This window comes from Podarcis melisellensis (genome assembly GCF_964234715.1).
Source record: "Podarcis melisellensis genome assembly, chromosome: 14".
Classification (NCBI taxonomy): Eukaryota; Metazoa; Chordata; class Lepidosauria; order Squamata; family Lacertidae; genus Podarcis; species Podarcis melisellensis.
In genome coordinates, this window is record NC_138546.1 from 40,108,033 (window position 1) to 40,122,207 (window position 14,175).

Sequence of the window (14,175 nt, forward strand, 5' to 3'; positions counted from 1 at the left end):
TATTGTTTGAAAATTGCAATAAATATATTATTAAAAAAAAGAAAATAATTATGAATCTGCAACAAAGCCTTTATTTAACAAAACAAAGCAAAAATGCCACCCCCCATGTCTTCAAAACATAGGGGTCTGTTACAAATGCATCCTTACTAAGGAATTCCAGGGCCCCTCCCCCCCCCACCCCAAATGAAAAAACGCACATAAGAATTAAGGCAGGGTAAATTTTTTTTTTTTGAGTATTTCATGCAAGCGCATATTCAAACGTTCCCTTATCCAGCCCTTCCACCTCATCCTCCCACGTGGAGGATGGCATACTGCTATAAGGGTCTAATAAGATTTTGAAGCATCTGATAATCAGAAGTCCCAAAAAGACACACAGGATCCCCACGAAGGCAAAGCCGGTTTTTTGTTCCAGAGTGAGGGGAAAGGTGGACACCTCGTTGACACTCATGCTCAATGACGCGTTGTTGCAGTAGTTACTGCTCATCTCTGGGCTTCACATCCTGCTGGGCTTTCGAGATTTTCACTTCTTCGCCTGCGAACAAAAACAGGAGGCATGTTTTGGTTGTAGAGGTAGCATTAGGCTGCTGCCTAAATCCGAGACTGTCCCTGCAAAATTGGAGAAGGTCTGCTATAATAGTGAGTGAGCAGCTTTAGTTTAATGGCTAAAAGTGTGATTTGGGAAGTTCCTAGTATAAGTATAACACCAGCTGTAAGCAAGCTGTAAGGGAAGCGGGTGGCACTGTGGTCTAAACCACTGAGGCTCTTGGGCTTGTCAATCGGAAGGTCAGCGGTTCGAATCCGTGCGATGGCGTGAGCTCCCGTTGCTCTGTCCCAGCTCCTGCCAACCTAGCAGTTCAAAAGTACACCAGTGCAAGTAGATAAATAGGTACCGCTGTGGTGGGAAGGTAAATGGCATTTCCATATGCTCTGGTTTCTGTGACAGTGTTGTGTTGCACCAGAATCTGTTTAGTCATGCTGGCCACATGACCCGGAAATCTGTCTGTGGACAAATGCCGGCTCCCTCGGCCTGAAACCAAGATGAGCGCCGCAACCCCATAGTCACCTTTGACTGGACTTAACCGACCAAAGGTCCTTTACCTTTTTTATTTTTACTATCCCAGTTTCCCACTATCCTTACACAAGGTCAGAAATTTTGTTCATCTAGCCCAATATTATTTGCTCTGACTGGCAGCTGTTCTCCAGGGGTCCAACAGGGTCTCAGTTATTTGCCATCTGATCCTTTTAACTGGAGGCGCAAAGGATTGCTGTGACAACCTTCTGCATGTACTGTGTCACTGGGCTAAGGTCCCAGCCTCTTATCCTTAGCTTGCTTACAGTCCCAAATATCTGCAATGCAAGAATGATGACAATGGTCAGTCTTGCACAGAAATTGTCTCAACAACTTCTATTGGGCTATTGGGTTGTTGTTTTTATTTTTATTAGGTATTTTGTGGTTTTATATCTTGATTTTATTCTGTGAACTGCCCTGAGACCCCCGGGTATAGGATGGTATATAAATTCAGCAAACCAACCAACCAACCAACAACAACGTATGACTTGTACTTTGAGCATTCAAAAAAGCTGTATAGAAGTTAAAACATTATTATTATTATTATTATTATTATTATTATTATTATTATTATTATTACCATGTTTGCCAGCGTGCAGGTCATAAAACAATTTCTTCATATATATATATATATATATATATATGTGTGTGTGTGTGTGTGTGTGTGTGTGTGTGTGTGTGTGTGTGTGAAAGAACTAGTTACATAGTGAAATCACCAAAGCAAGTTAAAAGTTTATGTATTGTAACTGATAAATGGTACCTGATGCATTCATATAAGGCACACTTCCAGGCTTTCCTGAAGTTTGAACAGCTGTAGAGACATCAAAAAAAGGTTAAATCATTGAGCTGTTTTAGTTGTGGTACAAACAGGCAAGTGCTGAATTGAATTCTCTCTCAGAAGGAATGAGATAGCTACTAGCTGGCATGTTTTCTATATCAGAGCAAGAACACACAAACGGAAAAGGGGGGAAAGAGGCAAACACGAGACAAAACTGCATTTGAAAATGCAGTTTTATGTCTGAATGTTTTATTCGACTTTTATGGGCCCACCTAAAGTACATGCGTGTGTGTGTCTGTTGTGGATTGTATCCAGTGTCACTTAATGTTATACCTGTTCTGCTGGCAAAATGTTTGGACCAGCAGAATGCGGCTGCACAAGAAATTGCACAAGCACGTTGCTGGTAACTTCATTTGCAATATACAGTAGATATCTGCTGTGAAATGAGTTTCTGCTAGTGCAATTCTTTCGCTGGATTCCTATGTTGTGCAAATTGAAAACTCACCTGTCTGCTAGCGCAAGACAGATTTGCATGCAAAGTGGATGTTCTGTCACTGAACTACAGTTTACAGATCACCTTGGCTGTCTCTTAGTGCAGACCCAGGTCATCAAGCTTGAGTTGATGCTATAGTTGCCAGCCACCACAAACCACCATTGTCAGGGTTGGCAGCAACACCAGCAGCAATGATAATATTTTATTCTCCTGCTAATTATGCTGCTTCAAATGTGCACTTTGTATTTGACTTCCTTTGGTAACGTTTTGTTTTGAAATCTTCAAGATAGTATTTTAGTTTCCTGTTAATTATGTTGCTTTGGATGTATACTTGACTCTCTTCGGTAATGTTTTATTCTGGATTGTTTTATTTGATGCTTTATTGTAGGTTGTAAAGTGCTTTGAGATATTTTTCAACAACATATAAAGCGGTATAGAAATGAAATGAACAACAACAATGGCTCTTCCAATTTAACCTGGGGCTTAGCTACATTAGTAAAAAAACCCACACATGAGTTTTGAATGTGTTATAAACAAGCAACACCAGATGGCACTGTAGAGCAAAAAACTTTTCTATGTGATTTTACATAGTGTTTTTTCCCCCTTTTCTTTTGTTATAACGATTTAATTTCTGACTTATATATAGCATCCATCTGTCCCTCCCCCTATGTGTAGATCCACCTTTGGGTAGTCATTGGATAGCCAGCAAAGCTGAATGTTGGGAGATTCGGGACAGGCTAAATAAAGGACTTCTTTGTGCAGTACATAGCTAAACTATGGAACTCCCTTCCATGGGAGGCACTGATTGCCACCAATTTGCATGGCTTTAAAAGAGGTTTAGGCAAATTCCAGGAGGAGAAGGTTATCAGTGGCTACTAACCCTGATGGCTGTATTCTACCTTCACTGTTGAAACAGTATGCTTCTGAATACCACTTGCTGGAACCTGCAGATCCTGCTACAGGCATCTGGTTGGCCACTGTGAGAACAGGATCCCGCACTGACTTGATCCAGCAGGACTCTTCCTATGTGTTGCCATGAACAGGCTTGCTAATATATCGCTGTACACATATAGTGAGCAGGTTAACACAGGAGAAAATAAGGTTTTAAAAGCAACCAATCCTTGAAAGACTTACCCAGATCGCTTTGAGAAAGGAGATGAAAAAAGGGATGGGTATATTTCATCAGAGCTATAATCATATTTCATCATCTACTTTAGTTTCAAAGACTGGATTGGAAATGAGAATTCGTGACTGTGAAGGTCAAACGCAGCCACTGTACTCCTTGTTCCGGTTCATTGCTATCTGATAGCCTGATTTATTTTTATTTTTATTTAAAGGATCGCTTTATGGACCTTTCCAGAGAATAAAAATGGAAATGCAGACCTCCCTCCTTGGCTGGGCGGGTGCAATGGTAAATGGCATGAACTGAGAGATCCCCAGCTGGAAATCACAGGCTGAAATCCTAACCCCACTTACCTGGGAGTAAGTCCAACTGGATTTAGTGGGACTTCTGAGTAGGAATGGTCAGGATGACTGAATAGGCAAACAATTATTTCTCACCCCCAGAATCAGCACACTGCTCTACGATCTGTAAATATAGGCCTGCTATATTGTATATATAGTATATATATTGTATATATTGTATATGTATATATATATATATGCAGGTTTTGGTGTCCTCGGGTGTCTTCCCGTGTAAAAGTTGGGGTGTCTAGGCGACGTTTCGACGAGGTCTCACTCGTCATCTTCAGGCTGGTGCTTTCGGCTTCTTGTTACTGGAACAGAGCAGGATCTCAGTGTTTGAGTTCCTATAAATACTGTTGAGGGGGTGTGGTGTATAGCTTCCAATATTCTGGGCAGAGAGGAAGTTCCCAGGCTAGTGTGCCTTTTCTTCTTTTGTTCCTTAATTACTTGAGGGATATCTTGAGTGATTTCTTGAGTGATATCCTGAGTACCACTTAGGTGGGTCATTAGGTGTGGATTAGTTGCTAAAGTCTTTGTGTCTTGACCTCTTGAACTTTGTGCCATGGTGGCACCTCCGGATGCTGCACCCCCCTGCAATCCCTACACAGATCTGGCTGACACAGGCCACAAAACCACAGCTCGCCCCTATACACGAAGCCAAGCCAGAGCACAACTAAGTGCAGTACAGCCATCTTCTCAGAAAAACTCTTCACAAAGTTCAAGAGGTCAAGACACAAAGACTTTAGCAACTAATCCACACCTAATGACCCACCTAAGTGGTACTCAGGATATCACTCAAGAAATCACTCAAGATATCCCTCAAGTAATTAAGGAACAAAAGAAGAAAAGGCACACTAGCCTGGGAACTTCCTCTCTGCCCAGAACATTGGAAGCTATACACCACACCCCCTCAACAGTATTTATAGGAACTCAAACACTGAGATCCTGCTCTGTTCCAGTAACAAGAAGCCGAAAGCACCAGCCTGAAGATGACGAGTGAGACCTCGTCGAAACGTCGCCTAGACACCCCAACTTTTACACGGGAAGACACCCGAGGACACCAAAACCTGCATTCCTGTACCCGTGAAAATCTACGAAAGCATATATATATATATTGTATATATTGTATATATTATATATATTATTATATATAGTATATATATTGTATATATATTGTGTGTGTGTGTGTGTGTATATATATATATATATATATATATAATATTTGCTTTCGTAGATTTTCACGGGTACAGGAATGCAGGTTTTGGTGTCCTCGGGTGTCTTCCCGTGTATATATATATTGTATATATTGTATATATTTATACAATCTGTAAATATAGGCCTGCTAGGGATGCCGTAAGGATTTCTATGGTAATGGGTACAAAGTGCTTTGAATTAAACGCTTACAGGAAAATGTCATGTGGATCATTGTCATTGTTATAAATAGCAATGCCCCCATCCCAACATCAATAGTGCTATAGCCTTTTCTCACATTACCAAACAAACAGGGTGGGGTTGCCTGTCTCAATGGAGTGTGTACCAGTGCTGAAGCCAAGGAGTGCACAACTTTGCACAAGTCTGCAATCTTAGGGACCCTTTCCCGGGAGAAAGCCCTATTGGACACAGTGAGATTTACTCCTGAGTAAAGATGCACAGCAGTCCACTGCAAAGTTGTTATGGCATGGCCACACCTAAAGACACTGACACAGCTTTGTTTCTTATGCCAATCATCAATTGCAGGCAATACCCTCACTGGAGGGAAAAGCGTGTTTTCCCATTGACAGTCAGTTGTGCCTTGAGCAGTATTGAGGTAATGCAATACCTTTGGAACCCAAATACTACTTGAAGGAAAGATGCCTAGATCTCCAGCGGCAAATAAGTGGCAACTGTGCATTTATTGCAATTGCACATATTTTGGAATGGCTCTAAGATGACACATATCTTCTATGTAGAATAGTTAAGATCCAACATCAATAGGGTGCTAGAATGTGGGTGTTGCCACTGCGCTGCTTGGGGTGTGGACTGGGGATGGGAAAAAATCTGTCAATTCTGGTTCTCCCAGTTTCTAATTTTTCCACTCATAAATTCATTTCTCCAGATTTGTGCAGCAAATTGTGATTTTTTTTTTTTAAATCCTCACAAAAATTTATCAGCATTTTGGTGCAAATTTCTCCGAATATGCACATTTTTGTATACAGTTTTCACTAACTAACACACACATTTTTGCATGCATTTTTCCTAATAGAATGCATTTTTGTATGTCATTTTACCAACATATTATTCCTTATGCACATTTCCCCTACAATATGCAATTTTTTAATAATGAAAAGCCTGGTTGGTTGGAGAACTGCGTTGCAAAATTTGGATATGTGGAAACTTCAAAGGATGGTGGTGTTTCAGTTCTCATCTTGTTTCAGAAAGTAGAAATTTGATAGATTCCCTTTTAAACGTGAACAGAATCAAATTCCCCCCTCATCCCTTGTGTGGACAGCCATCTTGCAGATTTGGCCTTTATGGTACTCCTGTAAGGTAATGCCTGGCTTTTGCAAAAAAAATTCTTTGCCACTTTGGAGCAACAGCAGGTTGCCTCTGAGCCAACAAACACAAACCACCGAAATCTTACCCTGCAGAGAAGGCAACACTTTCCTTTTGGAAGGCATAATACATAACACTAATGAACTATACTTCCTTGATGAGAGATCTCGTCTAGTACGTTTACCAACCGCTGTCTATGCCCTAATAATACATGCCTTTCGTGGGCAGCGGAAGGAGATGATGTGTCGCTGGGGAACCTGCTAGCGTCAGTGTGGCTAGACTGGCTTGTTAACATGCTAGTACAGTATGCATACATATACCGAACAGGTTAACGCAGCAGCATGTACATTTTTAAAAACAAGCCAGTTGTTGGTTGCATCTGAAGTCTAGTGGGCTATGACTCCCTCTCTCTCCAGTTGCAATCCTCACGACACCTACTTGAAAGGGAATCCCACTGCAACCACCAGCAGGACTTGTTGTCGAGTAAATATGGTTAGAGACCTGGGTTGCTCAACATCCACTAAAAATCCTTCTAGCAGGCTTTCCTACCCCCTCTCCAAATAGCATCCTTGATTTAGGTGCCCTATGCACAAAAGCAACATGAGATCTCTTGCAATCCCCCTCCCACCTTCGGCTGCTCGACATTACCTGGTCATAACAAGAGAGAGGTAGCAAGCAGAGGCAGCAACAACCGAGTCTTGGGCGTCGTTGCCAGGCAGGAAATCGACACTGCCCAGCTAACCAAGGTCAATGCCATCCTGTTGCATTAAGTCCAGCCGGAGAGCCATGGCAGATGGATGCCTCACCCATCCTCGCCCGAGCTAGATGTCAAAGCAACACACAGCCTTCCCCCCCCCCTCCGCCACCACCCACCCCGCACAAAACAGCCCACTCACCCCCATCCGAGTCAGACATCCTGAGAGTACAAACCCTTTTCCTCCTTATCCTGTGTCCCCATGCTAACGACCTGCCGAAGTTTCAAGGTCTCAGAAAGAGGATCAGGTCCCAAACTGTCAGGGAGCCCTGCGAGGATTTCTGGGGCTCCCGCCCAACGTGAGCATCGCCAGGGCTCCGGCTACATCTAACCACATTAGCATCCGAGAATCTGGACTCGGCTATGGGCGTTCCTTCAGCCGGGTTAGATGCCTCTGGGTGGGGTGGGGAAGGGTCCTTTCCCGAGCACACACACACACACACACACACGCACCGCTGGCAAGTACCTGGGGATGCTCAAGAGGTTTTAATTTGATGGTGAGGGGCGTGGGGTGGAGTGGGAATGTGAGGGGAGGTGGTGGGCAATATGAAAGCTGGATTATCATGCAGCCAAGGCTCCCCCTCTCTCCCCCACCATCCAGATTGATCTGAAGTTCCTGCAAAACACTACGTGCGAGGCATTAGCAAATCTGCTATGCTCTCCCAGCTGCTGCAGCGACGGTAGACTGGGTCCTATTTGCTCGCAATCCTCCTTGCAAAGCTTGTTGTTCGGAAATGTGCATCTCTGGGGAAGCGGTTTCTCGGCAGCTTCTAGGCACCTGGGGAGAAAACCAGGCGGCGATGGGGGTTGTTATTTATGGGCAGGGAGAGAAAGCCGTCCAGCTGGGGGAGGGGAGGGAGGTGCGTGGGAGTTCCCCACTTTCCATGCTGGCTGCCAACAAATATTGGGGAGGGGGTTTGAAATGGACAAGGCGCAAAGTTGGAGGATGCCGATCTCTCTCTCGCTCCCCTCCCAAGGATGTGTTTTTTCTCTCCCCTCGCCCCCACTCCCCCAGTAATCAAGTGCAAATTATTTAACTTTTTTGTTTTATTTAAAGCAAGTGGCAGTAGCTTCCCGTGGGTCGATTTGAGTGTGCTGGGCAAGAACCGACTTGAATGCATAGACAGACAGACAGATAGATTGATCGATCAAGCAAGCAATGGCCCGCCGATCTACTGTGGTGGGATGGGTAGGTGGGATTGCATTTATTTATTTTTTTACTTCGCATTTCGCCTGGGTTGCTCCGTTGTGGGGAACAGCCATGTTGTACGGAATCCGGCGTGTGCCAAATGTTTCCCGTTGTACGAAAGGGGTGATGGATTGGCGTGTGAAGTCCCTCCCTCTTCCCCGGTGATTTCGAATCTATTGTAAATGCAACCTACAAAAGTCAGATAAGAGGCTGTTTCCCCTATTAACTTCAGTGGGAAGCAGATTTTCCCTTTTGGCGCTTCCCTTGCTGAAAAAAAGGAATCCTTCCAGGAATTTATGAGAGCCAGGAGGTTGTTTCCAGATTTTGTCCTGAAATTTACATGCAGCTGGCAACAAAATGAGAGAATCATTCACTTGAATAGTTAAAAACAACACCAGCACCCAAATATTTGATTTGATTTTTAGCTTATGGGGCACATCGTTATTTGCAGCTAAGCAAGGAGCAAGGGAAACACTCCATAAAGTTGATTTATATATTAACATGAATAAACACCAGGCACAATTTTAAACGATAATTTAATCTCCACAGTATCCTCGTAGCTCAACCACCCATTGGGGAACCATTTGCTGGAATTGTGTGGCATTGCTAATGTGCCGGATGAAATTACAGACCCATCCGTCATATTTATCTGCTATTAATTCTGCATCAAGTCATTTGCTATGGCTGCTAAGAATTGGTTGAGAAAACACAGACCTCCAGTTCTTGTGGGAATTCCAGATAACAGCTTATACCAATCTTATATCCATGATTATGAGAACCAAGAAGAGTATCAGAATAAGAATTTGATTTCAACACAAAGTTTTATTTGTGTGTGTATAGTAAGGGGGAAAATTGATGAGTTTACATTTTGCTAAATTTTAGGTTAACTTGTTTTCAGTTTTTGGGATTTTCAGTGAATATTTTATATTGTTTATGGACACCACATGGAGCTTTTTGATGAATAAACGGTATATTGTTGTTTAGTCGTTTAGTCGTGTCCGACTCTTTGTGACCCCATGGACCAGAGCACGCCAGGCACTCCTGTCTTCTACTGCCTCCCACAGTTTGGTCAAACTCATGCTGGTAGCTTCGAGAACACTATCCAACCATCTCGTCCTCTGTTGTCCCCTTCTCCTTGTGCCCTCAATCTTTCCCAACATTAGGGTCTTTTCCAGGGAGTCTTCTCTTCTCATGAGGTGGCCAAAGTATTGGAGCCTCAGCTTCAGGATCTGTCCTTCCAGTGAGCACTCGGGGCTGATTTCCTTCAGAATGGATAGGTTTGATCTTCTTGCAGTCCACGGGACTCTCAAGAATCTCCTCCAGCACCATCATTCAAAAGCATCAATTATTTGGCGATCAGTCTTCTTTATGGTCCAGCTCTCACTTCCATACATACGGTAATTGGTATATACATCTTGTTAATAAATGAATGAATGAATGAGGAGGAAGAGGTTCCTAGGGGTTTGTTTCACGATGGAAAGGGTTGTCAACCTTTTTGAACTAGTGGGCACATTTCAGAAGTTGAGAGTGTGTTGGGTGTGCCAACCACAAATGGCATAGCTTAACACAAAATGGCTGTGACAAGGAGTGTGGTATAACACAAAATTAAAGAGACAATTGCCTCTGACAACCTTACGCTTACCATGGGAAGTCAGCTAGATCCTGCTGGTCCTGCTTCTGTGCATTTCACACACTGATGCTGTTGGTGTGTAATAACAACATTCCTAGGTTCTTGGCATCCGTCTGTCTCGGGAGACAATGGAAGTATGTGCCTTCAGGAGTAAAGTCAAACCACTGGAGAGTTATGGCGCTTGCGGTACCTATTTATCTACTTGCACTGGTGTGCTTTCGAACTGCTACATTGGCAAGAGCTGGGACAGAGTAACGGGAACTCACCCCATTGTGTGGATTTGAACCACCAACCGTCTGATCAGCAAGCCCAAGAGGCTCAGTGGTTTAGACTACAGCGCCACCAGTAGAGCCATAGGGGTGAGGCGTGGGCGGGATATGGATACGAGATGGGCTTGATTCCTAATTACTTCATAGAATTTATTAATTAAATTTTTTTGCCCTATTTTTCACCTTGTCTTGTCTTAGTGGCTTACAGAATAAAAACATACAATGTGTGTAATGGTTCTAGGGGTTGCTCGTGCGTAAATCGTCGCCACATCTGGCTGGACTACCTGGGTGAAGCCTTTCTGTCTGGACAGCCACTCACCCGTGGCTGTCTCAATCGCTGGCAGAATCCATCAGTGGGCGTTTCTTGAACTTCTTCCAGCAAAGAAGTTCTTTGACGCCAAGTCTCCTCCTACTCTCCCTGCGCGGAAGTCTTCTGCGCAGGGAGGATGTGGGCAGCGGAGGAACCGTGCTCTCCCCGCTGGTCTCCGGCGAGGAGTCCTGGAGCCCCCTTGCCGATTCCCCCTTCTGCCCCCTTTCTCCACTGGTGCTACGCTGATTTCCTTCCCCAGCAGATGGGCTGCCTCTCTCCCTACTGGGACCCTCTCCAGCATCCCTCTGGAGCCTTCCCTCTGCCTCTGGCTCCGATGGCAGTTCCCTGACAATGTGCAAAATGTAAACCACAAATGAAACACCAGAGATTAAAACATCAGAACAGCATTTGTGGTGCTTTAAATGTCTTTGTGATGGAGCCATGTAACTAATCAGATTTCACTACATGACACCATCACAGAAACAGAATGTGATCAAGTCTTTACCTTCACACTGTACAGGTGAATGTTTTGCTCCTGGAGTCCTAGTTTGTGCCTGCACAAACACAAAAATGAAAGGAACGTTTTTCACAGCTTGCAAAACCCTTTGGCAAATAGTGTTCCCATTTCATTTGCATTCATCCTACAACCAACCTTTTCTGTGTTGGCATAAGCACCATTTTATTGTTTGTGAGCAGCAAATAACTTCTCTGCTTGACAAATATTCACCAAGATTTAGCAAAATGCTATGCAGTGGGAGCAGCATTGAGTAGTGTGACGTCCTAGTGTGCTTCAGCATGCCACCCCAATCTTGGTGTGGTGTGATTCCAGGGGTTCCAGACACTCACCCAGAGTTTGTGTTTCCTTTGGAATGAGGCACAGCAGAGACTGTGGTGTCTTTATGATATATGGTTTATTTACACATATATAACCTGGGCCTACGATGGAGGGATTCACAGCATTAACATCCCAAAAGGGAATTGTTTCATAGCCACAGCCTTGGATTCAAACAGAAAACAAAACATATCTCTCCCTTTGTCTTTCCAGCCTGCAGTGGCATAGCATGGGGGGCAGGGGGGCCGTGGCGCAAAATTCCAAAAAGGCACAACCAGGTATCCCCACACAGTTGCCGGCTTCTGCAGGGATCCTGCAGTGGCCTCACCCCACTCTTTGTGCCAACTCTCATCATGCCTCTTGCTTGTCTGGAGAGGGGTGTGCGATGGTGTGTAGAAACTAGCCTACCATCTGGAGATAAAATTTTGTTTCATTCATCTGACCCTTTTTGCTTCTGGCACTTGGAAGGTTGCCCTCAGGCTGATAAAGAACCTTCAACCCCGCTTTAGGTTAATATGCAAGCTGGAACTTTGCTGTCCTCCTGGAACTTTGCCAACATAGCCCCCCTGAGTCTTGCACACCAGCTTGGTCATGTACAGAATGAAAGATGGCAGGATCCCCAAGGATGTGCTCTATAGGGAGCTGGCTTCAGGCCCTAGGCCTGTTAGCAGACCAATTCTGTGTTACAAAGATGTCTGCAAATGTGGCATGACAAACAACCCTACCATGTGGGAATCCTTTGTTATGGTCCACAACCTTGCTGTTTTATGAGTTGAGGTGGTCTCAGTATTTACCTGCAACCATGCCTGTTTGAGACATATGGATAGCTCAGTTGGTTAGAGCACGGTGCTAATGCCAAGGTTGCAGGTTTGATCCCTGTATGGGACTGCTGCATATTCCTGCATCACTTCCAACTCTAGAATTCTATTATTAATGTCCAAAAAAGAAAAGAAAAAGAAGAAACATAGGATGAGGAAACTGTGGGTCCCAGGAGCAGATAAGTAAAAAATATCCAAGGTGGGATGTTTAGGTCCCGATAAGTGAGTAAGGGAGCGTGCAGGTGAGATGGGTTCTGGGAGAAGAAAGTGGTTTGGATCCAAAGAAAGGAGGAAAATAAAGATAAAGGGTTTAACTCAGCCATGAAAATCAGTGAGTAATTTTGTGTCAGTTGCCCTCTCCTACCCTGTTGCATTGTTGTGATAGCAAAATCATGTATACGCCCCTGTGATATTTGGAGGGCAGAATAAAAATGAGGTATATATAACATAAATAAAAAGAGCTACACCCATGACAAACTGTATTATGTAAGCAGCTATTATTATTATTAAAAATATTTATTATTGTTTTTATTATTACTACATGCCATGAGGATTGCAACCTTCACCCCAACGCCCCAGGGCAAGTTACAACAATTTAAACGCAATGCGAAATACGATTTTAAGCAGGAGACAACCACAAAAATTAGGGGAGCCTTGAAAGTACACATCTCAGGCGTCAAAATCCAGGGCAAAGAGGTTTTGTTTCGCTGTATTTCCAAAAAGCTTCACCGTTTACAGAGTTTGGGCTCATGATATTACGACTTCGTTTCATTAATTCAGCTAACGAAAGGAGCCGTCGCCTTCGCCAGTCCTTCCCACCCCCAGTGCTTTTTTCTTTTTTTTAATAAACATTTTTTATTAGATTTTCCATAAAAAAACATTTTTACAAAATTATACATCCATTTTTAACTTAAACCTTTTTTTCCAGAACTTCCCTCAACTTGTCTGATAATTTTCCGTTTATTTTTTATCCTCGTCTCACATTTCCCAATATTATGTTGTTGTTGTTGTTTAGTCGTTTAGTCGTGTCCGACTCTTCGTGACCCCATGGACCAGAGAACGCCAGGCACCTCTGTCCTCCACTGCCTCCCGCAGTTTGGTCAAACTCATGCTGGTAACCTCGAAAACACTATCCAACCATCATATTTTTTAAACAATATTTCTAGCAGTAATTTCACAGAGCTTCTTGAAAGCCAACGAACGTTATTTGCTCATCACAGAAATTTTTGATGTACTCTGTAAATTTCTTCCAGTCCTCGGAGAATCTCTGGTCACGTTGGTTCCTAATTCTCCCCGTCAATCTGTCCATTTCTATGCATTCCATCAGTTTCATCCTCCATTCTTCTTTCGTGGGCATCTCTTCCCGTTTCCATTTCTGTGCCAGCAAAATTCTGGCTGCTGTTACTGCATACAAAACTAATTTCACATCTTTTTTTACTAATTTCATTATCCAGTATTCCCTACAAGAGAGCTTCTGGTTTTTTAACAAAAGTATATTTCAACATTTTCTTTAACTCATTATAGATCATCTCCTAGAAGCTTTTTACCTTCTTACATTTCCACCACATATGGTAAAATGTTCCTTCTGTCTCCTTACACTTCCAACATTTATTACACACTTTATACATTTTACCCAGTTTTACTGGTGTCCAGTGCTTTTTTCTGTGGGGTGGGGACGCATACCCCTAAACATTTTGTGAATAATAATAATAATAATAATAATATTTTTTATTTATTTATACCCCGCCCTCCTCAGTCAAGACCGAGCTCAGGGCGGCTAACAACCAACAATAAAAACAAGTTGATTAAAATACAATTTAAAAGATTAAAATACAACAATTAAAAATTATGATGCAGCCTCATATAAGTTTGGCCTCATTGAGGGGCAGTATTTCAATATGAGCAGGAAAAGGAGCGTACCCCTAAACATTTTTTTAGGAAAAAAAGGCACTGCCCACCCCGCCCCCACCTCCCAATATCGGAGTTTAGCCGGAAAAAAAAAAGGAGGCATGCAGGCCGCCGGCAAAGGCCTAGGCC

At 43.3% G+C, this 14,175-nt stretch overlaps 1 protein-coding gene across 4 annotated transcripts; it reads right to left on the minus strand.

Moving 5' to 3' along the window:
* Window positions 1-48: 48 nt before the first annotated feature.
* Window positions 49-7,848, minus strand: CTXN2 (cortexin 2). Of its 4 annotated transcripts, none has more exons than XM_081888294.1 (3): window positions 7,557-7,848; window positions 1,830-1,880; window positions 49-532 (listed from the first exon to the last, which is right to left on the minus strand). In XM_081888294.1, exon 3 carries the CDS (start codon window positions 482-484, stop codon window positions 239-241), a length of 246 nt encoding a protein of 81 aa, XP_081744420.1. In that variant the 5' UTR covers window positions 485-532; window positions 1,830-1,880; window positions 7,557-7,848; the 3' UTR covers window positions 49-238. The 4 variants fall into 4 exon arrangements, with proteins under 4 accessions (XP_081744420.1, XP_081744419.1, XP_081744417.1 ...); XM_081888293.1 differs by lacking the exon at window positions 7,557-7,848 and adding an exon at window positions 7,233-7,525; XM_081888291.1 differs by lacking the exon at window positions 7,557-7,848 and adding an exon at window positions 7,267-7,524.
* Between the last annotated feature and the right edge of the window lie 6,327 nt (window positions 7,849-14,175).

Coding starts and splice junctions, on each gene's coding strand:
- CTXN2 (XM_081888294.1), bottom strand. CDS start 484: ATGAGCAGTAACTACTGCAACAACGCGTCATTGAGCATGAGTGTCAAC.